This window comes from Cricetulus griseus, chromosome 4, assembly GCF_003668045.3.
Source record: "Cricetulus griseus strain 17A/GY chromosome 4, alternate assembly CriGri-PICRH-1.0, whole genome shotgun sequence".
NCBI lineage: Eukaryota > Metazoa > Chordata > Mammalia > Rodentia > Cricetidae > Cricetulus > Cricetulus griseus.
The window spans coordinates 77,225,911-77,253,231 of NC_048597.1; the positions used below are offsets into that span (position 1 = coordinate 77,225,911).

The 27,321-nt window shown below is 52.9% G+C and overlaps 1 protein-coding gene across 6 annotated transcripts in view; it reads right to left on the bottom strand.

The window, feature by feature from the left end:
* Positions 1-559: 559 nt before the first annotated feature.
* Ttyh3 (tweety family member 3) overlaps positions 560-27,321 on the bottom strand; it is a 28,838-nt gene continuing 2,076 nt past the window's right edge. Inside the window, exons 2-16 of one of the 6 annotated variants that reach the window (XR_004770003.1) lie at positions 16,341-16,510; positions 15,908-16,019; positions 15,566-15,786; positions 15,133-15,228; positions 13,719-13,791; positions 13,396-13,471; positions 12,300-12,355; positions 11,555-11,647; positions 9,633-9,725; positions 9,300-9,436; positions 6,445-6,618; positions 5,728-5,803; positions 4,776-4,876; positions 3,137-3,369; positions 560-2,952 (exon numbers count right to left, since the gene is read on the bottom strand). Coding sequence is in view for 5 of the 6 variants with exons in the window: in XM_027413517.2 (XP_027269318.1) it covers positions 4,796-4,876; positions 5,728-5,803; positions 6,445-6,618; positions 9,300-9,436; positions 9,633-9,725; positions 11,555-11,647; positions 12,300-12,355; positions 13,396-13,471; positions 13,719-13,791; positions 15,133-15,228; positions 15,566-15,786; positions 15,908-16,019; positions 16,341-16,510 (1,458 nt within the window). In the remaining variant the exon portion in view is untranslated. Of the gene's footprint in view, positions 3,370-3,396; positions 3,535-4,775; positions 4,877-5,727; positions 5,804-6,444; positions 6,619-9,299; positions 9,437-9,632; positions 9,726-11,554; positions 11,648-12,299; positions 12,356-13,395; positions 13,472-13,718; positions 13,792-15,132; positions 15,229-15,565; positions 15,787-15,907; positions 16,020-16,340; positions 16,511-27,321 lie in introns of those variants that run through there. The other 5 variants (XM_027413517.2, XM_027413516.2, XM_027413519.2 and 2 more) reach the window with 5 other exon arrangements.

Consider the following 27,321-nt stretch of genomic DNA (forward strand, 5'->3'; position numbering starts at 1 on the left):
TATCATGGCTCCTGAGGGGGAACTAGTGCCCCAAAAGGCCTTTGCTTTCCAGGACTCTTGTTCGAACTTTCCATATACAACCCCCTCACTAGGGAATTCTAGGCAGGTGCTCTACCACTGAGCCACATCCCAGCCCCTCACTGGGGGATTCTAGGCAGATGCTCTACCACTGAGCAGTGCCTCCACCTTCTCAATGGAGCCCTGCTCCAGTATAAAGCTGATTGGTCTCCTGCTTCTATCCTCCCTCTATCCCTTCCTGATTCAGCAGCTAGAACAATTCAGTTAAAATGAACGTTGTCCAGCCAATGAGGTCCTGCCTGTACACATGAAGTTTCCACTGTACTGAATATGATTCCCCACAGACTGCAGGCAACCCCCTATGTATCTCCAGGGCAGTTCAGGAAAGATAGACCTGTTTTTTTTTTTTTTTAAATTGTTTATTTTAAAACATGAAACCCAAGCTGAATAAAGATCACAGAAATTACATGGACAAGAACTTTAGTTATTTGCCAAGAAAATAAAGTTCCCCAAAGAAATAAAAATCAAACCCCAAACCCAGTTTAAAAAAACAAAAACACAGCAACAGTAACACACAGCCATGGCCCTACAGAGGCTGGAGGGGAACTTGGGGCTGGCTCAAACCAGATGACATTGTCCACTGGGGGCAGATGCAGGCAGGGGGACAGTAACTGGGAGGCAAATCTCACAAAATCATATATATGGGAAAGGGCATGGCACACCATCATTATGAATAAAAACAAGAGACCCTGGTCACCTTTGGCCCAGGAGCTAACCACCTTCTGGGCTGGGCAGAGCTGAGACCTGGGTAGGGCAGGCATTGCATAGTGAGATAGGGTGGATGGGTGGGCAGTGGGGGGAAGGTATAGAGAATGTTCCAGGCCAGGATCTGCTACTTAAGCTCTGTCTTACATAAGCCAGAGTGTGTGTTGTGGGGGATGGTGGCCACCAGTCCTATCAACATTGCTGTCCCAGCCAGATCCCTCCTCCCTGGTTTGGCTAGGGACCTGGGTCTGGTTTGGTGGCTAAGCCTTATTTGTTACCCACCAGAGCTGTAGGGTCCCCTGAGTTAGAGGGAGTGGGGAACCAATCACAGACAGCTGGCACTGAACTGCTCACCCCCTGGAGAGGTGGAGGGACTACTGGGATGGAGGAGACAAGTGTCACCCCAAAAATCAGAAAACAACAACAAAAAAACACAGTGGCAGGAGCCGTTTCCTCCGTAGAGGTCAGGGTAAGAACCCTCTTTTCATTTCCCCTTGTTTCCTTTCTTCAGCCTCGGTGAGTGAAGTCACAGATGGGGGCACGCACGCACACGACGGTCAGGACTCCCAAGACAGCACAAGTTCACAGCCACATCCGGGCAGTGCCCGCCTCTCATGCTATATACATTCACCTTGTGGCCAGCTCACGGCCAGGGGGCAGCATTTGTGCTTCTGAGAGGCCCCAGGGCACATCCAGGCACCCAGGCGGGGGTGCCCCATGCCTCCCTCTGAACCTGAGGCCAGGAACACACCCATAGTAGGCAGACTGGCCACAGCTGGGCCTCCATGGCCCTGTAGGTTCCTGGCGCCAGATCAGTTGGCGCCAAAGGCAGGGTCCCCTCCACTGAGGATTGGTTATGCTCAGGAACTACAGTTGCCCAGACTCGGGCCCCTCGGCCCAGTGAGTCCTCTGCCTACTCCTTTTGGTCCCAGACACCAGCACAATGGAAGGGGTTGGTTGAGAAGGGGATGTGGAACCTCTCCCTTCTGAGGAGAGTTGAAGCCCAGCGTGGGGTTCTGGGATCCGTAGCTGCCAGGTTGCTCCAGGAGGACCACAGGTCCTGTAAACCACCTCCTGCCACAGGGCCCCAGCCGTGGCTACCTGCCCATGCTACTCCACAGCAATGTAGCTGCCCATTCCACAGGCCAGAGCTCACACTGGCTGGCTGGGCCAGGGTAGAGGCTCTGGGTCCTGATTTGGGAGCTGATTTGGCCCCTCACAGCAGGAAGCACAGCAAACATCACACACTAAAGCCAAAAGCACCTTAGTGGAGCAGTGTTCTGGGGTAGGGACTGAGGCCACATGGACTCCAGTCCACAGTCCCTGGGACATGCTCCTCCTGGGGCAGCACCTGCCTGGGGGAGGGGTCTCTAGGCCCTTTCAGTTGCCTGTGGGCCTGGCCCCTCCCTGGCAGCACCCCGCAAAGGAATGACCACTCTAGCCATGGCTTCGGGCTAGACTTAGGGTCATGCTTGCTGGCTCAGGGTCGGCCAAGAGTGCCCGTGGCAGCTGAGAGTGAGGTTAGTGGTTAGTCCCAACAGCGGCATTCTGAGGCTGGGGGCACTTTCACAGCCATCTCAGGTTCAGCCCCCAAGGCTCCAGAGGGCACTGCCGCTTGTCCTGGGCAAAAATCCAACTGAGAAGGAAGGGAAGTGGGCAGTGTCCTGCTTCGCCTATGTCCCAGACTGCCCTGGAGATGACAAATGTGGTCAGTGCAAAAAACAAATGGGACGAAGCTGCCACTCTTCGGGATGAATGGGAAAGAGGGTTTGGCACCAAGAAGGTGGCCAGCACTGAGAGGCCAGGGAGTGACCTGAGCTCTGTGTGGCACCTGCTGTCCAGGGAGGGCTGGTTGGGTGCTGAGGGAGAGAGTCATGTGGGTAGGAGGTGTAGGGAGAGCCCCACCCTGTAGGCAGCTCAGAACTGAAAGGAAGGGCCAAGTAAGCTGGGCAGATAAAAGAAGGCGGGCGCTGGAGGTGGCAAAGACAAAAGTGTGTGAAGGGGCCACTCAGTGATGAGCAGGTGGGCACCAGGCACAGGAGCTTCCACTGCCTATGAACGGAGACATGATCCTCAGAAGTGTCAGGGGCCAGGGCAATATCAGGAAAGGTTCGGTGCAGCTTGAGGGAAGCGAGCTCCCAGGGTGTGAGGGACAGCATGGAGGGCCACCTGCAGAAGGAACAGGGGAGTGGAAGCACCTGGCACAGAGCAGGGCTCAGAGAGCCCAAGAGGACAGAGGGCCAAGGGGAGATGGAGGCAGGCAGGGTCGGGTTGCTGGTAGCAGTGTTTGTCCAGGTGAGTGCCCAGAAGTCTCACTTCTCAGCCTGGCCCGGAGCTCATGCTGGGCACCTACATGCCTCCTGCAGGGTGGGGATAGTGGGGGGCTTCAGATGTGCCTAGGGCTGGCCCGGTGTGGCTTGCAGAGGGTCCGGCGGGGTGGAAGCAGCAGTGCTGGCATAGGAAGGGTGGGGCAATTGGCACGTGGGGGCAGATGGCTGGCCGGTGTGCGGTCTAGTGCCCGCTGCCGCTGGAGTCTGGGCGAGGCTGGCTCGTGGCGAGGTATTTGGCTCTCATGCTGGAGGTGTACTGGAGGAGAGAGGGAGGGAGGGAGCAGGGTCAGCTGGGTTCCTGGGCAGGGCCGAGCAGCCAGTAGCCTCTTGGATGTGGTCCTTGGTAGGGTGAGCCACAGCTGACCCTTAGGGGGCAGAATACAGCAGTGCAGTGCATAGTTGGCAGATCCTAAGGTAAGAGCTGCTGGCCCAGGGCCAGGAACAAGGACGAAGGTTAGCCTCTATAACCCAGGCTGGCCACAGAGGCAAGCTCCCTTTCCCAATTAAGTACATTCAGTCCCTTACTGTCACCAAGCCACTTTGAGAGCCCCAGTTAGATACTTGCCACCTCAAAGGCCCTAACTACACCACACATGCCAAGAACCTGAAGGCCACACAGACCCCATCTCTACACCTCTGCTTCAGAGCTCTGCCTTTAGCCAAGGCAAGGCAAGGCCTCCCAAGGCAGGTCCACGTGAAGCTAAGCCACAGCCTACAGCTGGTGAGTCCACTAGTTAGGAGGCTTATGCTTCCTCCCCAGCCATTCAACTCCACCACCTTCAGGAAAGAGGGGTGGGGTAGTGTCAGGCCAGAGTGACTCTGCCCCACCCCTTGGATGAGAACACTAAATTCCTCCAGAATGTGTGACTTGAGATGGTGGTGAATGGCTGGTCTGCACATCTTGGCCACCATGACAGTACCACAGGTGTAAAGGTTTGTGTGTGTGTGTGTGTGTGTGTGTGTGTGTGTGTGTGTGTGTCAATGTCAGGCAGTATGCAAACAGTTTGAATGCCTGTGACAGGGACAAAGGTCACCATTGCTCAGAAGGCCAGGCAGGCTGACCCCCCCACCCATCCTAGGGAGCACAGGCTTGCTTCACAATCCCCAGAGAGGGACAATGCTCTTGGGCTCCTGAGTGCTTTCTTGAAACATTCTAGGTTAAGGTTGGAAGCAGCGGCCATGGAGCAAGGGTGGGAGGAGCAGGGCCCCAGAGCCATGTCATTCCATGGACATGCAGCAGTGATAAGGGGTTGGGACGGGGCAACTGGTGGGATGGGACGGAAGATGGCAGCCCAGAGGCCTGGAGGAGCCCAAGCAGGCATTGGGATAGGGGGAAAGGTTCATACCCATATGAGTACACCTTTGTGTACCTGTGTGCATGGGCCAACATGCAGGACCACAAACCCAGGGACCCAGCTCTGCATCAAAGGTCAGATGCACACAGGGTCTTGGGTGGAAGTGACAAGATGGGCTGGGCCACCTGCAGCTGATGATAGAGTCAAGCCTGGAATGGGGGTTCACTGTGACACCAGTGGGCTCAGGACCACTCAGAGGGCTCTGGTCCCCTGAACAGTGGATGGAGGACAGTGGTGAGCAGAGGGTGCAAGGCATGGAGGTACAGGCGGGCAGCCGTGCGGGATGGAGGGCTGGGCGGGTCAGTACCTGTCACTCTGAGGGTACAGCTACCACAGTGTTCGGGCGCTGTCCATGGGTTTAAATTGCCAGCCCGCATGGCTGCCAGAGTCCAGGGCAGCCAGGTAGCGCTAGGAGGGCCCAGGGTGGGAGGGATGCAGGAGAGAGAGAGAGAGAGGGGTGTCCTCAACGCCAGGCGTGGCTGGCCCCAAGTGGACCACAAGACCAGAGGGCAACGGTGAGTGTGACACACAGACCTGACAATCCCTGGTCCAGGTCCTGGGCACCCCAGCCCAGCCCTGTGCTAGGGGACATTATGGTGATGTGGCTGACACACTGCAGGTGTTCCTCAAACAAGGCGGCCTTCAGTCTCTTAGATCCTGTCCTCACAGCCCAGTCCTCAGGGAAGCCCCAGGGGCCCCCGCTTTCCAACAGTACCTACTCTTTGGCACCAAATCCACCCTGATTCTTTTGTCTACATCTCACTCCTGGGGCTAGGAATGGACAGCAGGCCTGGGCTAGAACAGCCTGGGGCTAAGACATGGGTGGGTGCTTAGGGAAAAGAAGGGAGGGAGGAAGGGGGAAAGGATGGAGGGAAGAAGGGGGAGGGAGGGAGGAAGGAACGAACAAGGCTCTAATGGTGGAACTGTCTAGCCAAGACTTTGGGAAGCTCGGGGGAAAGATGGGAAGAGAGTACTGGGGCCCTGCTGGCCATCTGCTCATTTCAAGAAAGAAGAAAGGGCTGACCTGCTAGGTAGCAGGACTCCAAGATTGCCCACACTGATCCCTGGGCTCCTTAAGAGTGGCAAGAGCTGAAGGACCAACCCAGCCCCATTTATTTAGACCCTGGCATTACAGGCCCACAGCTTTCTCAAGAGCTCAGGCAGCCTGTGAGAGCCAACATCAGGGTATCATGGTGGCAGATTGGCAGAGCCCTCAAGCCGGAGAGTCTCCCCACCCACCCTCCTGCCCTGAGACTTACTGAGGGCGGTGGGGACTCGCGCCCAATGAGGGGAGTGTTCTCACAGCGGGGATTCTGGAAATTGGCATTCTGGCTCCTGAGTGGGAGGGGAAAGAGAGCACATGAACCATCATGGGCCACATGGTCCTTACTCTGGGGGAAAAGGCCAATCTTTTTGTTGTTTGCTTTGTTTTAGATAGGGTCTCATGTAGCCCAGGCTGGTCTCAAACTTGCTATGTAGCCAAGGATAACCTTGAACTCTTGATCCTCCTGCCTCTACCAACTGACTGATTGAAGGGATTACAAGTGTGACCACTTTAGAGCCAGACAGGTCCCATGCCTGGCCAACTCTGCCAATGCTAACTTTACAGTATAAAGCTCAGAACAGTCCTCAATGTATGCTGGCCTCCCTGGCAGTCAGAGCCCACTTCCCACTGGGCCATCTGCCTACCACAAAGGCACATACCCTCTGCCTGGCTATGTGGCCACCCCATGGCTCTTGACTGGGTTCACCTGGTCACCGGGAACAATAGTGCCAGGCTATTCCACCTGAAGCCCTGGCTGCCCAGCCTTGAAGAGCCCCCACCCCCACCCGCCAGCACCTCCCTACTGTACAGGCCCTGTGTGCACCCTGCCTCCCCATACCCTATGACATCCCCACAGTCTGCAGGCTCCTCAGCTGTGTATGTGCATTTTCCCTGGCCCTAGCTCTGCCTGTCCCCAGCCTTCACAACTCACATGTACTCGGTGACTGGGGCATTGCTGACGGTGTGGGCGGCGGCTGGGATGCTGGCCTCACTGCCGTAGCTGCTACCGCAACTGTACAAACTGGGCATGTGCACTCGGTAAAGGCTGTCATGTGCCTGCCGTGGCCCTGGAGCAGCCTCCTCTTCTCCATCCTCATCTGGGCCTCTGCAGGGAAGGAGAGTGGCATAGCCTCAGCATCCTTAGTTTGGACACCGACGCGTGGCAGGGCTATGGGCTGATCAACCTTGTCCTCTGAGATGCATCTTCTCCTGGGTTGTCCTCTTTTGGCTTTGTGGGGCTTGCCCTCTACCTTGGGTGGTCTGAGGTAACCTGCCCTGTTCCCCTCTGGCTTCCCACCCTCTGCTCCCTGTTACTGGCTGTAGGCCAGATTTCTGCTGCTCTTCAGCAGCCCTGTGCTTTCCTGTTCCACATGGAATGCAAGGCTAGACCACTGGGTGGGAAGCACTCAGAGGTGGGACAGTGTGAGCTTCTGGTGTGACCATAGCTGAGCCCCAGAAGGACCTTCACATACAGCTTTCACCTGGCCCTCAATATGTGTCCTTTAAAATGAGAATTATTAGCCAGGCATGGTGGCTCACACTCAAAAAAGCCAAAAAACAGAGAGAGAGAGAGAAGGAGAGAGGGAGGGAGGAAGGGAGGGAGGGAGAGAGAGACAGAGAGAGAGAGAGAGAGAGAGAGAGAGAGAGAGAGAGAGAGAGAGAGAGAGAAATTATTTTATATTTTATTTATTTTTTGGTTTTTCGAGACAGGGTTTCTCTGTGTAGCTTTGTAGCCTCCCCGGTACTCGCTCTGTAGACCAGGCTGGCCTCAAACTCACAGAGATCCGTCCGCCTTTTCCTCCCAAGTGCTGGGATTAAAGGCGTGTGCCACCAACACCCCGCTTGTTTTATTGTTTTTTGAGACAGGCTTCTCTGTTCTGAAACTCATTTTGTAGACCAGGCTAGCCTCGAACTAAGAGATCTGCCTACCTCTGCCTCCCAAGTGCTGGGATTAAAGATATGCGCCACATGCCTAGCTATTTTTCTTCTTCTTTTTTTAAAATTTATTTTATGTGTATTGGTGTTTTGCATGTGTGTATGTCTGTGTGAGGGTATTGGATCCTCTGGAACTGGAGTTACAGACAGTTGGAAGCCACCAAGTGGATGCTGGGCATTGAACAAAGGTCCTCTAGAAGAGCAACCAGTGCTCTTAACCACTGAGCCATCTCTCCAGGCCCTATTTTTTTATTTTTAATTATGTGTACTTGTGTGGGAAGGGGATTTTTGCACATGAATGCAGGTGCTTGTGGAGACCAGAAGAGGGCACTGGCTCCCCTGGAGCTGGAGTTCAAACAATGGGTTAGCTGCCCAACGTACGTGCTAGGAACTAAACTTAGGTTCTATGGAAGAGCAGTGTGCACTCTTCACTCTGACCCATCACTCCAGTTCCACAACATGTGTCCTCTTATAGCTTGCTTTTTCAAGAGCAATGTAGTGGCCTGTTCTGTCACACAGTAAGCAAGGGTAGAGTAAGGACCTGAACACAAACATAGAGTTCCAGGGCTCATAACTACTTTCCTACAGTGTCCATGTATGTCACCATTGCCAGCATCGCTACAATTACTACTGCTGTCATCCTCATCACTATCAACTGCCATCACCACGGTCACACCACGACCACCACCATCCCCAGCATCATTAACATCAGCAGCATCTACCATCACCACAATCACTCATTATCACCATCATCACCACCATCAGTCCTGTCACCATCCCCACCAAGATCACCATCACTGTCACCATTATAATCATCACCATCTTCACCAAGATGGTGATGATCACCACCACCATCACCAAGACAAACACCACTGTCACAATTGCCACCATGACCACCGTCATCTTCAGAATCATCACTGCCATTATCACCATCATCATAACCACCTTCATTGTTATTAGCAGCCGTGTCACCACCATCGTGATGACTTCTGTCACCACCCTTTCCAGCACCACCTCAGACATCATCGCCATTATCATCACCACCACAAACTATCCATCCTCACCACCACCACCCTCTTCTTTTTCTTGTTTGTTTTGAGACAAGGTCTCTCTTTGTAGCCCTGGCTGTCCTGGAACTAATATTCTATGTAAACCAGGCTACTCTTAAAGAGATCCGCCTGCCTTTTTTGCCTCTCAAGTGCTGGGATTAAAGGTGTGTGCCACTTCACCCAGCCATTGTCACCTGCTTTATATCACTATCTCCAGCACACTCAGAAGGAAAGGAGCAGAATAACAACACAGGTACAACACAAGCCTGAGCTGACATCTTAGCTTCACCACAAACAGCATGGCTCCAGTGGAAGGAGGTAAAAGTCAAGGAAGGAAGAAGCCAATGCTCCACGTCTCCTCAGTCTAGTCCTAGGCTGAGGAGACTGAGGCAGGAGCCACAAGGACACTTGACTTCAAAGTTAGGGAAACAAGGGTCCCATCTGGGTCTCCAGCAGGATGTGGCCACCTGAACGTCCTCCTACAGAAGTTTCACAGCCATGTACATCTGTTCCTGGGACCACAGAAGTCAAATTCTGATTCAGTCTTAAGGGTGTAGGGCATAAAGTTAACACAAGGGGGCAGGAGAGCCTGGTGCTGCCCCCTGCCTGCACTGGATGGGAATCTCTGCGACTGTCATTACTACTACCATTACCACAGGATCACATAACAGCAGGCAGCCCCCAACATGCTTCAGAGGCCTGGAAAGTATTACGAGGTGAGGAAGTATATGCCTCTCATCTCTGGAAACAGGACCTGAGTGTCCAGAAGGGTCAAGCTCCAGGGCCCCAGTGAAAGCCTCACCTTTTCTGTTGCCAGGTATGCGGAACGCTGCAGACAATGGAGCTGAACATGAGGGCTGTGATGAAGGAAAAGAGGGCCAGGTAGATGAGGCCCTCGACACCATCGTAGCAGAAGCCTGTCAGTGCCTGCACGTAGTCCTGTACAGGAAGAATGGGACACAAAGCCAATGACAGGGAGAGAATCGGGGACAGGCAGTGAGATCAACTTGCTAGGCCACACTGGATGTTCCTTATACAAGGCAGCAGCGTAGGGGACCCATCATCAACCCAGGGACCATGAATCTCTTTCTGGTCGTTCCCCTCGGCCCTGTCCCCAGATGCCCAGTGGCCTCACCAGGTGCAAGCTGCGGCAGTCCACCAGGGCCGTGAGGTGCTGGAGATTCACCTCGGTGCCGTTTAGCACCTCCTGGACTCGGAGCAAGGGATCCTGGGGTGGAGAGTCACACACCACTTCATTTCAGCATGACTGGGAAGACCCAAACGAGCCATGGAGACCCGTTTCCTTCCGTCTCACAAGTAGTCACAGAGACCACTCCTGAGCAGTGCACCCCCAGCCCCATTTCCATGCACCCCCTGAGGGTCTTCAGAAAAAATGGCAAGCCTGGGTTCTGTGCCTGGAAATATGGGGACCAGAGAACCCACAGATACCTGTCCAATGTAGTCACTGCTAAGATCGATTTATTTAATTTAATTACTTAATTTCATTGTCAAGAGTCTTGCTATGTACTGTATGCTGGCTTCAAACTCACAATCCTGCTTCAGCCTCTTCAGGGCTGGATTAGAGGTGCACACTATCATACCTGGCTAGATTTCCTTCACTGTCATGGGAGAAACTGACTTTGTGCCACTGACTGGGCCTCGTTTTGCTCTTAAAAACTGTATTTCAGGGGGCAGAAGGAATGGCTCATCAGTTAAGAACACTGGCTGCTCTTTCAGAGGTTGGATTTTCAACACCTACACGACGGCTCACAACTGTCTGTGACTCTGGTTCCAGGGGATTTGATGACCTTCTCTGGCCTGCACAAGTACCAGACACGCACAAGCACATAAAATGAAATTAAAAATAAATTTTACAAAAGCCAGAGTTTAGGTTGGCTGTGGTAGACGAGCCTGCAATCCCAGCACTCAGAATTGCTGAGTGGCAAGAGCCCCCCCCCCCTTTTTTTTTAAAGACAGGGTCTCACTATGTAGCCCTGGCTATTCTTTCTTGAATTCACAAAGATGCACCTGATCCTGCTGCCTCTTGAATGCTGGTACTAAAGGAATGTGTCACCTCACCTGGCTGTAAAACATTACTAAAGGATCACCTATGATCTGGGAGTTTGTATTGGGAAAACAGAACCTGGTGTGACAGGCTGAGTTGTGTCCCCAAATTGTAGGCTAAAGGCCCAACCCAAAACACTAGAAAGTCACAGTTTGGAGAGAGACCTCTTTTCATTTCTTTTTGTAGCTCTGGGATGGAACCTAGGCTTTGCATATGCCTAACAAGTACTTGACCACTAAGCCAGCCCTCCAGCCTTAACCTAGAGAATATGGTCTCCTTGCATCCCAGGCTAGACTCTTACTCCCTATGCAGCTGAGGATGACCTTGAACTCCTGACCCCCCAGCCTCCACTTCCTTAGTGCTGAGAGTCAGGTATGTGTCACCATACCCAGCCAGGCCTTGCATATTTGAGACAGGGTTTGGCTATGTAGTCCAGGTTAGCCTAGAATTCAAGATCTTGCCTCAGCCTCCTGAGTGTTGTCACTAGGCCAAACTTGTATTACTCTTTGGTATAAAGAACAAAAACTTTTTTGGGGGGGGGGGTTTGAAATAGGGCTTCTCTGTGTAGCTTTGGAGCCTATCCTGGCACTTGCTCTGGAGACCAGGCTGGCCTCAAAACTCACAGAGATCCATCTGCCTCTGCCTCCTGAGTGCTGGGATTAAAGGCATGGGCCACCAATGCCCGGTGAACAAAAACATTTTATTTGGGGTGTGTGGTGTGTGAGTGTGTATACAAGCATGCCACAGTGAGCACACCGAGGTCAGAGGACAACTTGCAGGAGTCACTTCCCTCCTTCCATCATGTGGGTCTCAGAGATTGAATTCTGGGTGGTAGAGACCTTTACATACTAGGCCACCTCAGCAGCCTCCCAAATAGTTTATAAACCTGTGAAAATGCCCATGGCAAAGGTGGGGTGAAGGAAGGGAGGGCCAAAGACTCTGGGAAAAGAAGGGGAACGATCAAGATGCTCAGGTTTCCATCAGCCACTCACCTTGGTGGCTGGGTGCTCCCTCGGGACAGTCCTCAGCAGCTCAGCCACGACATCCTGCATTTCCACCAGAGCCTTGTGGCTGCCCGACAGCTTCTGCTCCACAGAGAAGTGTAGAATCCAGCAGCTGCCAGATGCTCTCCTACCCCAGCCCTCCCAACACAGGCAGCCTGGAAGGCCCCAAGTGGGCCAGTTATGCCTGACTCTACCCTGTAAGGCTACAGGACACCCCTTCTCCCTGAAGGTGACCACACGGGACAATACACATCCCTGACGCGGTAACAAAATCCTTCCCACTCCAGAGAGCAAGGTAAAGCACCCTCAATGGAGATGAATCTTCAGGAAGCAAAGGATGTTCTCACCCTACTAGTAACAAGTAAGAGGCACAGGGTATGGCAAGCCGGGGCTGCCAAACTCTTCAAATGCCACCACGAGGACCCCTGAACAGGTGACATTTTACAGAGGTGTCCCCAGAGTTCCTCCCATACCTGTCCACATTTGCCAGTCAGTTAGCCTCTGCCCAGCAGGGCTGCTGAGGGGACCCCAAAGAATGAAAGGTATTCCAAGGATCCACATTAAATAGGTCACCACAGGAATGGGCAACAGATTAGCATCCTCTGAACTGGGTTTGCACAGCGCCTAAGGGGCCAGCAGCTTCGGATATTTGGGCTAAGCCCATGGCCCTCTCAGACTCTTCCCACATCCTGTGTCCCTGGCACTGGCCACCCAGGACCAGCCTGGCTCTCACCTGTTGGAAGGGGTTGGTGGCACGGGGTGAGCAAGCCAAGTAGTATTGCAAAATGTCTGTGAAAAGAGGGAAGGGGTGCTGAGGGTAGGTCCTGTCTGTGCCGACATGCAAGTACATGCATTCACACTGTCCTCAAGTGTGCCTGCCTGTGTCTGAGTATCTACACACGCCAATGCTTGCAAACCATGCATATCTGTATCCACGTGCTTGCACATACTTGTATGTACATGCATTCACACACATGTGCATGTATGTTTTCGCATATATGTGAGGCTGAGCAGTGACCTCCAGGGAGATTGTGGATGATCCTGTCCTCAGAGTGGGGCCCCTGAAGTGTGCAGGACACTCAGGGGTGGGTCTTCCTGCTCAGAAGCAGTGACAATGGGAGTGGGCGCTCTATGCCAGCACCCACACTCAGCCTTAGGTTCTGCGTTCCATTCAGTTTCTAGGAGTGCAGGGGCTGTAGGCCCAGGGATACCGCTCCTCATTTTCTTCCTGTATCCAGTGTGTCAGGAAGCCCTGCTGGTCCCACCTTGAGGGAACATCGATGCCCACTTCCACCTGCTCAAGCCTCCATTGCCCCCGCCATCTAGGGCCTGTGGCTCTAACAGCTTCCTTCTTCCTTTGCTCTTCATGTAGCCCCAGGCAGCTTTTGTTTATATTTTTGAGTTTCTGAGACAGTTTCACCAGGGTTGGCCTGGAACTCAAGTTTCTACCACTGCAGCTTCCCGAGTACAGGGATTCCTGGTGTGTACTGTGCCCAAGCTCAGGGAGCTTTTACAAGGATTATCGCATGTCTTGGGACTCTGTCTTCACTCACGAAAGCCCATACTCCCAACTGTGGCCAGGCCTCCTGGCTTCCCACCTTCTGTTACCAATTAGCTGCCTCACTAACACAGCCTGGGCTTCTGCCTCAGACATCCACTAGAGACACAGACTCCCCCTGGCTGCCTACTTGGAAGCAACCTGGGGTACCAGTTTCCTGACCCATACCATGCCTCCCTGAGGTCAAAGGCTTATAAGGGCAGGAATGCCTCCGCCTTGTCCACCTTGCTGTCCTAGGTCACTTCAGCCCCACACATAGCCACAGACTCACCCCCACTCAGTACTGAGTACTCCTCCACCATCTTGGTCACAAAGGTGTCAGGGTCTACACAGAAGTCGCTGGAGCCCTGAAATGGGTGAGGCAAGAAAGGACAGGTGACCAAGCTGGGCCTCAAAAGCCAGCCATGACCACCCAGAGTTCTCAAGGAGACTTTGCCCCTTACCCCCAGGGTCTGCCCTTAGTTCAGGGAGGCAGAGTGGAATACAGGGAGCATGGATTTGTATGACCCAGGGCAAGATGAGGGGGGAATAGAAGTGTGGCTTTCTCCTCCCAAAGCCCATCAGATGGGGATTCCTGATTCCCCTGCCACTCACCACAGACACGGCCAGCTCCAAGCCCAGTGCACCCCAGCTGATGACCAGGGCCAAGACACCCAGCAAACAGACCCTTGGGGCAAAGAAGGCCCATCAGGATGGGAACAGGGGATAGGGGGCATACCATACACACAGCTGCAATACAAAATGCCAGGCCCCTAAGGCCTGGGTGGGTCTGACTCACACAGGATGGTAAGTCTTCCAGTGACCAGGTCTCAGAGTCACTCAAGTTCTGGACCTGCACAAATGCTCCTCCTGGCTGGGATGAGACTCACCCAGTGAGTGCACGGCTGGGGACAAGTGACAGCAACCCAGGCTTGGGTAGAAGATCCTGTGTCACCCTCGGTCTCATACATCCTGTTTACATGAGACCTTGATCATATCAAGCCCTGCAACTATGCCAGTGCCACCCATTCCTATGCATGGCTGGCTCTTACCTCCCTCAGGGTCCCCTGCTCTTCTACACACACTGAGCTGCAGGCCTACACATTAGCCTACATGCATCTGTCCTACTATCCCCTCTCTTGGAACTCCTTGGGACACACACACACACACTGAAGAGTGCCTACTCTCTCTTGGAACTCCTCGGGACACACACACACACACTGAAGAGTGCCCGCTCTCTCTCGGAACCCCTCAGGACACACACACACTGAAGAGTGCCCGCTCTCTCTTGGAACCCCTCAGGACACACACACACTGAAGAGCGCCCGCTCTCTCTTGGAACTCCTCGGGACACACACACACACACTGAAGAGTGCCCGCTCTCTCTCGGAACCCCTCAGGACACACACATACACTGAAGAGTGCCTGCTCTCTGACTTTGCTTCCCAACTCAGCATCATCACTTGACTTTCAGCCTCTGCATGTTTGTTTATCTTCCAATCCTTGGGAGGCATGCAGGTGCCCCTGGCAGGGGCTGGAGCGTTATGGGGGCTCAACAGTGCCAGATCCAATAGTAACTAAGAGGTGACTGCTCAGGGGGGACAGTGACATCCTCTTGTAGCCACCCCATTGGCAAGCTGACATGTTTCTGTCTTTTAGAGATGGGTTTGGCACCTATGGGTCGACTGTTCAAGCTGGCTGACAAGGTAAGCAGCCGAACTGGCTGGGCTGGAACCCAGCCAGGTTGCCTGTGTCCCCCACCACTTCAGAGACCTGGCCACTGGCTATAAGTACTCTTTGTGCAGAGTCTCCCAGGGAGGAGCACAGTTAATAACCATAAACCTGCAAGTAGCTCATAACACTGGTCACAGCAGTATGGCATCTCAAAGAGGAAGGTTGCCCTTAGGAGATGCTCATGGCCAGAGCCAAGTGGGTTTTATTGACAGGATACAGGGCTATGCTATCCCACACCATTACCCCATCCGTCTATCCATGGGCCCACAGGGACCCACCTTCCCCTCTGACTCACCCAACCAAGATACCCTTGGAGCTGCGGATGAGGCCAACCAACACCAGGAGGCAAATGATGACATCAAGCAACAGCAGGCCGAGGTACCCCAGCCACCTGTGGATACACACAGGGGCCAGGCATGGATAAGGGCTGGGTAAACAGCCTGGGACTTATGTCTTTTGGGGCCGGGTCTTGACATTTAGCCCAGGCTAGCCTGGTGCTCCCAGCCCCCTTTGCCTCAGACTCCATAGTGTTGGGATTATGGCTGTATACTGCCAAGTCTGATTTGATGTCAGTTCTTGAAAAAGATAGCACCTCCTCCCACAGGGATTCCTGCTATGGCTAGCAACCTATAAGGCCTCAGCCACTCTGTACAAAGTGGTCCAGGAGGGTGATGCTCTACCCAGGTGGGGTGGACCCTAGGGGGAAGGGTCTACCCCACCTGGCTCACCTGTACCAGTCATAGAGGTCCACCTGTTCAGCCAGCACCTCCAGTGATACACCAGGGTTCCTCCAAAAGGGGATGGCAGCGGTGTAGCCCAACAACGTCCCCAGCAGGCTCTGCAGCCGTTGCACAGCCCTCAGTGGCTCCTGTCGCCCAACTAGCTGCCGCTCCAGGCTCTGCAGGTTGGGCTCTGCTGTGCGATTCAGGGCCGCAGCCGTGTCCCACACCTGCCAGAGGAGCACTATGAACTGGAGCCAGGTGCAGAGCTGTCACCTGTACTACCAGATCATCCCACATGCATACAGAAGGTTCTAGAGCAGGCAGGACGATCCCCAGCCAGCCACTCACGCGGTCCTGGACCCCTGCCACTGTGCGGTTGGCATGGCGGAGCGAGTAGGTGGCTCGATGAACACCATCACTGGTCTCCCCGTTGCCGTAGAATCCCACTGCGATGCCCGCGCTGGGGGAGGCAGAGCCATCGGATGCAGAGCTTGCAGGCAAGCCTTCCCACTGGCCTAGTCCTGGCTCTGAGGTCCCCCAGTCTCCTTGCCCCTACCCCATACCATCTTCAACCTGCCGACTTAACAGTACCACCCACAACATCCAGGCCCTGGGTCCCACCTCTTTTCTGGTCCCGCCCAAACTTCCCTGCCCCAAACCTCTAGTTTCTCTAACCATGCCCCCCAAGCCACTCCCACCCCCCCACCCCCCCCACCCCCGCCTTCAGCTCCTCCCTCCTGAACAGTCAGTCACAGGCCGGGTCCTGCCCTCTCTGGCTCACCTGCAAACCAATGTGGCAATGATGACACACCAGGCGGTGCAGCAACAGTCTGCTTCCAGGTGTTCATCAGTCTTCCGCCGCCGGCAGCATAGCCAGAAGGAATAGAAGAGCAGGAAAAGGAGGTCTAGAGCCAGGCAGGCCAGGGCGGCGGCCCCCAGCAGCAGCAGCGCCTGAGAGTGGGGAGGGTAGACAGAAGGGCGCTGAAGGGTGTGGGGCTAGGGCACAGTCCCATGTCAGCCCCTCCTCCTAATGGCTCTGCATTTTTTAGTTTGCCTGACTAGGTGCTTTCTCCATTAAAGAAACTTCAGAAGCCATGTGTCGGGTGACACATTCCTGTAATCCCAGAACTGGGGAGGCTGAAGCAGGAGAGTTGTTGTGAGTTGATGTCCAGCCTGAGCTGTACAGAGAGTTCAAAGCTATGGAATACATGACAGAACTCTATTTCAAAGAACCAGAAAAGCTGGGACTATAGAGATGGCTCAGTGGCTAACAGCATTGGCTGCTCTTCCAAGGAAGCAGGGCTCAGTACCCAGCACCCACATGGCAGCTCACAACTGTCTGAAACACAATCAAAAGGGGATCTGATGCCCTCTCCTAGCCTCTGGGGGTATATATGTGGTGCACAGACATCCATGAAGGCAAAATACCCATGCATAGAGAATAAAACGAAATCTTACTTTAAAAACAACAACAAGCTGGGTCTGGGAGACGGCTCAACAGATAAAGGTGCCTGCTACCAAGGCGGACGCCCTGAGTTCATTCCCAGGACCCTCATGGTGGAAGGAGAGAACATTTCTGACTCCAGTAGTACTCTGACCTCCACACGTACACTGTGGAACATGTCACATCTCATCCCCACCGCCCATGTGTCAGAGAAGTGGAGAGGAAGGACAAGCCAGTAACCATGTGCTCTCCTAGTAGCCATGTGACAGGAAATGTGCTCTCAGCTCACTTCCTGTGCAGGGTACGGAAACAGGGTGCTACTTAGCATCAGTTGCTGGTCAGCTGGGGCAGCAGAAAGATGCTAGTTACTTTTTCTGACCCTACCCAGGCTTCCCTCATCCTCCCCTGTCAGGAGGGGATTGCTGATGACCCTGGGACAAGTGTGCCCTTCTTGGGGCCAATGCATGAGGAGCTATGGAGGCAGAACAACCCTTTGCCTGGGTCCCTTCAGGACCTCAGGCTGCTCCATCAACAGCCCTGGTACCCAGTGGGCCATTTCCCAGGAGACAGTTGCCAGGCAGCAAAAGGATGGCGCTCCCTGTCCTCCTAGAAGCCAACTGGCTCCCACACCTGGAGACAGGCGCCCGCGCTTTCCATCTGGCCATGAAGATGCTGCTTGCACGTCCAGTTAACGAGGGCCAAGAACTAGATTTCTGTGATCCAAAGCCATGATGCTACCCTGGAGGCTGATGGGCCACTGGAGACAGGCCTCTGCTTGTGGCACAGTGCAGAAAAACCCTCAGGGAAAGGCCAGAGCTCCAAAATGATGTCAAAGCCCATCCCCCCACCAGCTTCACCTTGTCATTCTACCCTGTACCCTGGAGATACCCAGCAGTCTGGGCGCTGCAAGGCACCAGGCATAGGCATCTCGCTCTTTTTACAGTGCATGGTATAGGCCCACAATCGTTGCAGATGGGAACAGATGCAGTGGGGATGCCAGAGCTGCCCTGTGAGCCCTAGCACTCACATCAGAAAGGCCTCCAAAGCCCAGGGGGGGCTGACCCAGGAATGCACAGGGAGGTGGGGACAGGGCATGCCAGCTTGCAGCAGTCAATGAAGACAGAACCTGAGACCCACAGGCCAGTCACGGGGTCCTCCCACAGTGGCCAGGAGTAAACACCAGCACAGTTGAGCTACAACATCCCCTAGCTTCCCTCTGGATCTGTTGTCACCTGCTCACACCTAGGCACAGAACAAAGGTGCCAACCTCCTGTAGGTCCTCTCATAACAAGTTAGAGGCAAAGGGCTGTACAAGCCATCACTCTCTCCATGGAGGCCAAAGATATCATCTGCATTTCCATGAACAGGATCACTCTAGGGCTCCCCATGTCAACCAGTCCCATTTTGGCCCATACATCAAGAATGTATATCTTCTCAATGGAGAGGGGCTAAGGAAGGAATTCTAGAAAAATGGCAGGCACTAGGCTTTGGCTCTGCAGCCAGGGAAGGCCTGCACACCCAGTGTTCCTTGGTTGGTGCTAGGACCACATCTTCCCATTTTCTAGAAGAGAAAATAGGTTTTATAAGGTAAATTCCATCTATGACAGGATATAGGGTGGGGTTGGCAATTCTGTTCACAAATGGCACTACTGTGTTGCAAAGGGCTGATGCTTACTTACAAAATGCCACAAGATGCCAGGGACATACAGGGACCCAGCTGACAACAGCCTTTGTGCAGGGAGGTGATCCTGGCACTAGGCTTACTGAAGGGAAGGACAGGGGCTGTGAACAGATGAACCCTGGCCTGTGAAATGGCTCAGTAGGTATAGGCTCTTGCTGCCAAACTTGAAGACCTGAGTTTGATTCTGGAGATTAACATGGTAGGAGGACAGAACTAACTCCTACAAGCTGTCCTCTGACCTCCACACACACTACATGGTATGTAACATGGGTGTACACATACACATATGTGTACATACATACAGAAAAAAGATGAACAGGGATGTTAAGGGAAGTGAAGACTAGCCAGTGTCAGTGTGTGAAATTGAGTCAGTGGATTCCCCAGGGAAATACACAAACTGATGGGAATAAAAGCTTTGAGTTCCACCTTTGTGGGGAGCCCCTAGAAAAATCCACATGTCCTCAGCGGGGTGTGGGGAAGCCACAAGAACTGACAGTTATAGCCAGGGAAAGCACACACCCTTGTCCACATCCAAACATTCAGGTCCATGTTCATACATCTGTTCATAGTTGCACCCACACATACAAGTACCAATAGATGTCGCTCTGTGGGCTCTAGGGCATCTATACTCTTACAGGTGTGCTTACCTTTAATCCCAGCACTGGGGAGGTGGAGGCAGTTGGATCTCTGTGAGTTTGAGGCCAGCCCAGTGAGTTTCAGGTCAGTTGAGACACACACACACACACACACACACACAGAGAGAGAGAGAGAGAGAGAGAGAGAGAGAGAGAGAGAGAGAGAGAGAGAGACAGACAGACAGACAGACAGACAGACAGACAGACACAGAGAAAGATGAGAGAGAGCCTTAAGAAACCCTATGGTCTGGGGGCTAGAGAGATGGCTCAGAGGTTAAGAGCACTGACTGCTCTTCCAAAGGTCCTGAGTTCAGTTCCCAGCAACCACATGGTGGCTCACAACCATCCATTATGAGATCTGGTGCCCTCTTCTGGTGTGCAGACATACATGGAAGCAGAATGTTGTATACATAATAAATAAATAAAATCTAAAAAAAAAAAAGTCTGTTTAAAAAAAAAAAAGAAAGAAACCCTATGGTCGCTGGGCATTGGTGGCACATGCCTTTAATCCCAGCACTTGGGAGGCAGAGGCAGGTGGATCTCCACGAGCTCAAGGCCAGCCTGGTCTACAGGACAACCTCCAAAGCAATACAGCGAAACCCTGTCTCGAAAAACCAAAAAAAAAAAAAAAAAAAAAAAAAAAAAAAAAAAAAAAGAAAAAAAGAAACCCTATGGTCACTCAAAAACTGGTACCCTGGGGCTCAAAGAAAGAAAGTCACCCCCAAAACCCAATGAAGACCTATAAGTAGTGACAGTCACACCAGGTGCCTAGCATTCTCAACTCTTTACTCTCAGGGCAGCCAAGGGTCCGTACCTGTCTGTCTGTGTACTCCCCCATTCCATCCCGGCCTGGACTTCTCTAGGAAGACCCTTCCAGACATGTTTCTACCCTCTGTGCCTTGGGGTCTGTTTGCATATTGTCAGTGGGTTGCTGGAAGGCATTGCCAAGCTCACAGATGGGACAAGAATGATGCTAACATCTCTACTGCAAGCTATGGGCAGACTGTCCTCCAATCCATCCAGGACCTGTGCTCAGAGAATGTGTCCTACCACAGCAGGGGTAAACTGAGATCTCCTTCCCCCAAATTCCAAGAGGCCAGGAGTAGCCAGTAGAATCTGCCCCAGCCCTGGGAATGGGAGGGATAGCACCCTCCGGTTTACATAGCACCCTCTGGTTTACACTGAGGGAAAGCATGAAGCCCTGTGGGACAGCCAACTGAGACAGCATGCCCTCTTCCCAGTCTCTGAGGCCAGATCCCCAGAGGACATGCTTCCGTGGGGGCACTAGGCCAATGTACTCAATGGCAGAGCAGCCACCACTGCCCACAGGCCATTGAGGATGATAATGGGAAATGCCATTCAGCATCTAGGCTCTGACCACATGGAATTTTCCAACCGTGGTAAGAGTGATCTAGAGGCTCAGTCAGTGAGGCAGGCACCCGTTCCTGTCCTAAGCTACTGGCCACAGCATACAATGCAGGAACCAGGCTCTTGGCAAAGGTGGGCAGGTATAGCACCCTCTTCAGCTCCCAATGGCCTCCTATTGTGACTCTCCCAGCAACCCAGGATGTAAGAGCTGTGAGCCACACTACATAGACACCCCTCACACATGCAAAAGGCCAGAAGCAAACTTCCAGGTGGGCATCATTGAGGCTCTGGGCCCACCAGTGTGGAAGCATCTAGACAGTTGTCTAGAGGGAGCGTATGGCCACCAGTAACATCTACTTTTCTGGATAGAGATGAGCTACCAGGGTCCTGACTGCCTGCCGGGAGATGGGAGGAATTACAACACATCTGCTTGCCTGGAGGAAGGATAAATCACCTCCAGGAAGGATAAATCACAGAATGAACCCAAGATAATCTAAGGATGTAGTCCTAGAGTACAGCCCTTCTGGGCCACCAAGAGGCTCTAAAGACCCCAACTGCACAGTTCAGTGGCCATGGGAATCAGGCAGTAGAAGTGAGTTGTGTGGACTGCCATTGTGGGGTCATAGGTTCCTGGCTGGCACCCTAGGAGAACCAGGCTCTGTGATCTAGAGCCCAGGAAGGGTTTGGGGAACAGAAAGGAATCCAGAGCACAGGGTTAGATCATGAACAGGATGGGTAAGAGAAGGCAGGGAAGCAGGATACCCCCCATCCCAGAAAGTTTCTAATGGCAACCCTACATCTGCCAGAGGAAGAGACAAGGTATGGGGGAGGAGGATTGTTCAGAAGGCTGGCTGGGTTAGGCTAAGACTCCACATGCGTCTTGGGCCAGAGTGAGGAAAGGGGAGGGCCCACCAGGCTGAGTCCATGCCTGGGGATCACGAGGGACATGCAACTAGCTAAGCATGTATATTGCTGGCTCAGCATGTATGAGCCACAGACCTGGCTCCCTGAGACTGAGGCTTGAGGGTCCCCAGATCGCTGAGTGGAGCCAATCCATCCGTGCCTTTAGTCATCTAGTGCTGGCCAGGAAGCCCACTCTCACCCCCACAGTGGGGATCTGAAGTCCTCCACCCATTGTCCTGGATGAGCTGCCAGGGCGCTGAGCTGGCTGCACGACCATGGGCGCCCCCACCCCCAACACACTGGGCTGAGGAACCAGTGATGCCGGCCAGAAATTAAAAACAGATTTTCCACCAGGCCAGGCTTGGGTTTCACAAATTCCATGATAGTGAGTTCGTGGCAGGGCCTAGAGGGAATGCAGTTGATGGCTGCTATGCAGGAGCCAGGAGAAGGAGAGAGCAGGGGCCCAACTTACTATCACCGTTCCCCCATCCCAAGGTCTTAAGTTGAGGTACCCACAGCTGGGCAGTCATACACTAGTGTCCCTTTAGGCCTCATTCTAGAGGTACCCAGTCAGATATGCTGACAGGCCCCTCCCTCCTTGAACCTCATCTCAGGGAACCCTCTGAAAACATCTCTGTGTCTCCATTTCCAGCAGGGCAAGCAGCTCCCAGCCCTGTGACACAGTTCCCATCAGAACTGTGGGTACCTGCTGGGAACCCAGACCAACATCAGAAATGACTACAGGGAATGTGCACCCCAGTTTGACAGGGCTATAGAAGGGACTTTAAGTCCAATATGGTCTACATGTCCAACCCCTTGGTGACCACATGAGGTACTTCCCGTATCCCTGACCCAAGGCCCTGGCTACATAGCAAGGTTCCTCTTTCAGGCCTAAGCAGAACTGCCTGTGGGTGAGGGGTGTATGCAGGCAGCAGGACCCATAACTGCTAACCTGGGTCCACAGGGAGCGGCCAGGAGCCCCAATCCATGTTGTGTGTGCCCCAATCCTCTGCCTAGGGGGCACCAATATGTCCAGCTCTGAGACTGCTAGGAGAAGGGGTTTCCGTAGGAAAAAGTTGCAGGAATGAACAATATAAGCTTCTTGAGCAAGGAAGTTGTTTAGGGGTCAGAGCAACAGAGTGTACAGCTCCCCAGACCAGCATGACCAAGATGACCTGGCATGGTCTCTGGTAGCAGGGCACTACATGAGGTAAGGCAGGGTCCCTGGCAGAGAGGAGAGAGGGAGGAGAAAGGCTGGCAGACAGTGTCACTTGCAAGCAGTCTAGCAGGAAGCCAGAAGGAAGCAAGCATCTTTGGACAATGTCCAGAATGGCCTTGGGGAACTCTGACCCTAACCTCTGACCCTAACCTCTACTCAGGAGCCTTTGGGTTTGACTTCTGTGTTTATTTGGAGATGGGGTCATATGTAGCCCAAGTTGGCCTTGAATTCCCTATGTAGGGGAGGGCTGCCTTGAATTCCTGATCCTCTGCCTCTACCTCCAAGTGCTGGGATTACAGGTAAGCACCACTACCCTGGTTTATTCGGTGCTGAACTTTGTACAGGCTGGGCAAACATGCTATCACCTGAGCTACAGCCTTAACACAATTTGTTGTTTTAATTTGATCATTATATTTAAACTGATTATGTGTGGAGGAGACATATATGCCACTTACTATACACATGCAAGTCAGAAGGTAATGTGAGGCCAGTTCTTTCCTTCCCCTTTACATGGGGTCTGGGGATTGAACTCAGGTCTTCAGGCTGTGCAACAAGCGCTTTACACACTGAGTCATCCCACTGGTCCATTTGCTTGATTTTGAGACAGGGTATGTAGCCATGCTGGCCTCAAACTCATGGTATTCCTGTCTCAGCCTCCCAAGTGCTGGGACTATAGGGCATAGGCATATTCCAACACATCTCAATAGCAGAAACCCTTTTTTCACCCCCTGTGAGACAGGGTTTCTCTGTGCAGCCTTGGCTGTCTTGAATTCACTCCGTAGACCATGATGGCCTCAAACTCACAGAGTTCTGTCTGCCTCCTGAGAGCTGGGATCAAAACTAGGTGCTATGATCCACCACCTCCCAAATAGCAGAAGCCTTTTTGTTTGTTTGTTTTTTCGAGATACGGTTTCTCTGTGTAACAGCTCTGGCTGTCCTGGAACTCACTTTGTAGACCAAGCTGGCCTTGATCTCACAGACATCTGCCTGCCTCTGCCTCCCAAGTGCTAGGATTAAAGGCTGCACCACCACTGCCCGGCTGCAAAAACCTTTTTAGGGTCCCTTCTTATAACTTCTGCAGGGTCTAGGACTGTCCTGGCACCATAGTCTCATGGTGCCAGGACTGACTGTGGCACTCTGAGGTTCCTAAAGCAATAGCCATGGCATGGTTGAACCCAGGGCATAATTAAGTGGCACAGCATTTTCTAGGTCCAGGCAGTGTGGTCCTAGCATCCACCCCCAGTAGAGTGGATGTCATGGTCCAGAATCAGTTTCACCATCTCCTGGTCATATTGATTGACACTTGGTCCATGATTCTCCGCTGGGACTCAGTATTGGCCATAATGCACAAACATGCACAGTCAACTGGGCTTGGTAAGGGACTTGCCTGCCTCTCCCAGTACAGGGCTCCTGTTTCTTGTACCATCATCTCCCACCCAGGGGTTGCTCTAGAAGCCTCCACCCAGCTCTAGACTGGGAGTGGGGGAAGCAGGGTGGTATTGGTAGAAGGTTCTGTATTTGGCCTTCTCTCACTTGCAACTTCAGAATTCTGGCTGGCACTATGAAACGCTGGGGAAGTACCCAGCAGCACGTGAGTGGGCATGTCCGAAGTACACAGTATTTAACTTAGGCAGGCAACAAAGGCTGGAGGCATAGCTCAGTTGGTGGAACACTTGCCTAGAATGCAGGAAGCCCTGGGTTCTATCAACAGCACCACACAAATCAGGGGTATTAATGCAGTGGAGACAAGGTCATCCTTAACATACTGGCTTCAAGGCTCAGTGGGTACAGCAAGTCTGAATAATAACTTGAGTTCAGATAGCCAGAACCAATATAAAGCCGAATTCAATAGTGTGCATCTGAAATCCTGGCACTCCTGTGTATGGTGAGATGGGAGGCAGGGACAAGAGAATCCACAGAAGCTAGCCAGCCACTAGCTGGCCCATGCAGTGGCAAACAAGAGACCCTACTCAAACAAGGTACAAGGTAAGGGCTGACATCTAAGGTTGTCCTCTGACCTTCACATGCTCACCATGGCACATACCTGCCTACAATCACATACAGGAATGCACACACACACACTGAACATGCACACATACATATCATATACGTACATATCACGCACACACATATACACAATTCAAAAACAAAACAAACAATTTTTAAAAAAGTAAGACAAAGCTTGGGGTGTGGTTCAGTGGCAGACCACTTGCCTAGCATGCAGGAGGCCTGGGTTTGATCTCCAACACTGGGGGGGTGGAAAGGAAGGAAAGAACAAATGAACGAAAAGTGACATGGCAATATGCAACACAACTCTGGTTTCAAGTGGCGTCATCCCAAAAATGCAAGCGCATGGACAGACTCCAGCTGGGTGGCTCCTTTGTCTTCACATGGTCACCCACCCCCCATACACACCAGAGTGTCCCACAGACGTGCGCTGCCTGTGTAAGCTGGAAACAGGAGATAAGGCTGCTTTTTCAGACAGAGCTCATTTCCTGAGTTGTTGGGAGGATGACAATGAAGCCAGTCCTGCCCAGAGGACACAGCCAAGCTGCCAACCTGCCTGCCATGCTGCTGACCTTGTACACCAAGGGGCCCAGCTCTTAGGAGCCGGTTGCAAGCTCTGTGAGCAGATTCCTGGTCCTGAGGGCTATTCAACAGGAGACTAGATAGTGGCCTGTGACATAGGACAGCCAGTACCTCCTAGGCAGCATATTTCCCTGTGCCATGCAGGCAGAGGGTATACCCAGGGTTCTCTACCTCACACCTTTGCCTACTTCATTCCCATTATTGAAGACTTTTTCTCAAACCCTAACCATACCACCTAGGTTCCTCTTTTCCTTTTAGTTGATGTTGCTGCAGCTCAAACCCAGAGCCTTGCACATGGTAGGCAAGTGCTCTACCGCTGAGTTGCATTTCCTACCCCGACCCTCCCCCCCCCTTTTTTTTTAAAGATAAGATGAGCTAAATTGCTGGTTTTGTACTCATTCTGCAGGCCAGGCTAGGCTTTGAACTTTCCTCCTGGCGAGTAGCTGGGGTGACAGGACTGTATCACCATAGCTGGCTTCCCTTACGTTTTATCAGCCATCTGAGCCTCAGACCTGATGGGAAATGGTACCACATGCTGGCTAAACAGCATGGCCAAGTGCTACCAACTACTCGAATGGCTAGTGCCCTGTAGACCCACTGTATACCAGGTGTGGGCTGGTGCACGGTGAGACAGAGAGAAAGTCAGTGAGTTCCAAGCCTTGGTTGGCAGGTTCCATGGCAGGCCAGGTAATAACTGCTTAAGGAAGCTCTTCCAAACTGCCACGCCTTGCATGCGGCCCCTGCTCTTGATCCCATCACTAGCCATTAACAGTTCTCCATCAGCAAACAGCTCCTGGCTTGCCTTGAACTGGTAGAGACAGTGAACCAGACATAGAGAGACTGGAAGCAGAGAATGTGAATTTGACCCCGGTACCTGAGGAAGCAGAGTCATGCTGGGTCATGAAAGCTTACAGAGGACAAGAGAACAGATATTTCCCTCCACACCAGAACTCAAGAGAGGGGTCTGATGCCCAAGCTCAAGGACTGCAGGCAGCCAGGACAGGACCAAATGAAAATCAAGACCAGTCAGGACCATGTCAGGGTGCGAGCCATGTCAGGCCCCAAAGCCTCTGGGTCCCATGCTGACAGCCCCAAGGACTTCAGTTCCTCCCTGCAAGGTGAATGTACCTACCTACACAGACAGCAATGGGGTGAGGGAGCTAGGGCATGCTGGGGTGGCCTAATCCTAGAAGAGCTCAGTGAGCAGCTCCTGGGGACAGCCAGTGAGAAAGAAACCAGTACCGAACTGGATGAGACTGGAGGAGTCCCTTCCATCAGCACCCATAAAATTCAACCAGGCGACTGACTCCTGTGGGTCCCTCTGCTCAGCACTATGACTGGTATCTAAGAGGGAACACATCATGCTCCTAGACCTCCAGTCTCAACACTACAGGATGTGAAAGTGCACCATCACCTGTAAAAGCTGCATGGTCCACTGAGGCTCTGGAGTCTGGGTAGCAGCAAGGTCCTTATAAGACCCTTGGAACAGCCACCTAGTCCACCCCTGCTGTGGGCTTCAGGAGGTATGGTAAAGGGTCTGAGGAAAGACTGTCCCCAATGCTGAATGAGGCTAAGCTATAGTCTGTATAATACAGACAGCTGCAGAGCCCATGTGAAAGGAGGCGAGTACAGGCAGCTCCACACAGGGCTTGACTGGAGTCTAATTGTGGGTTCCACCAGGTTCCAGACAGTGGGCCATAAGCAAGAGAGCAAAGGACAAACCTGGTATCCTCATGCTGGGAGACAGAGAAAGAAGCCTTTTTCCCTAGTGGGACACAGTTCAGGTATGGGCAGGGTGGATTGCTTAGAGGGTACTCCAGGTCAAGAAGGGTGAGAGGTCACTAGACACAGTGGGACAGGACAGCCACCCCCAGATGCACATATAAACAACCCCACCCACAGAGTTAGCAATACCTCACCAGG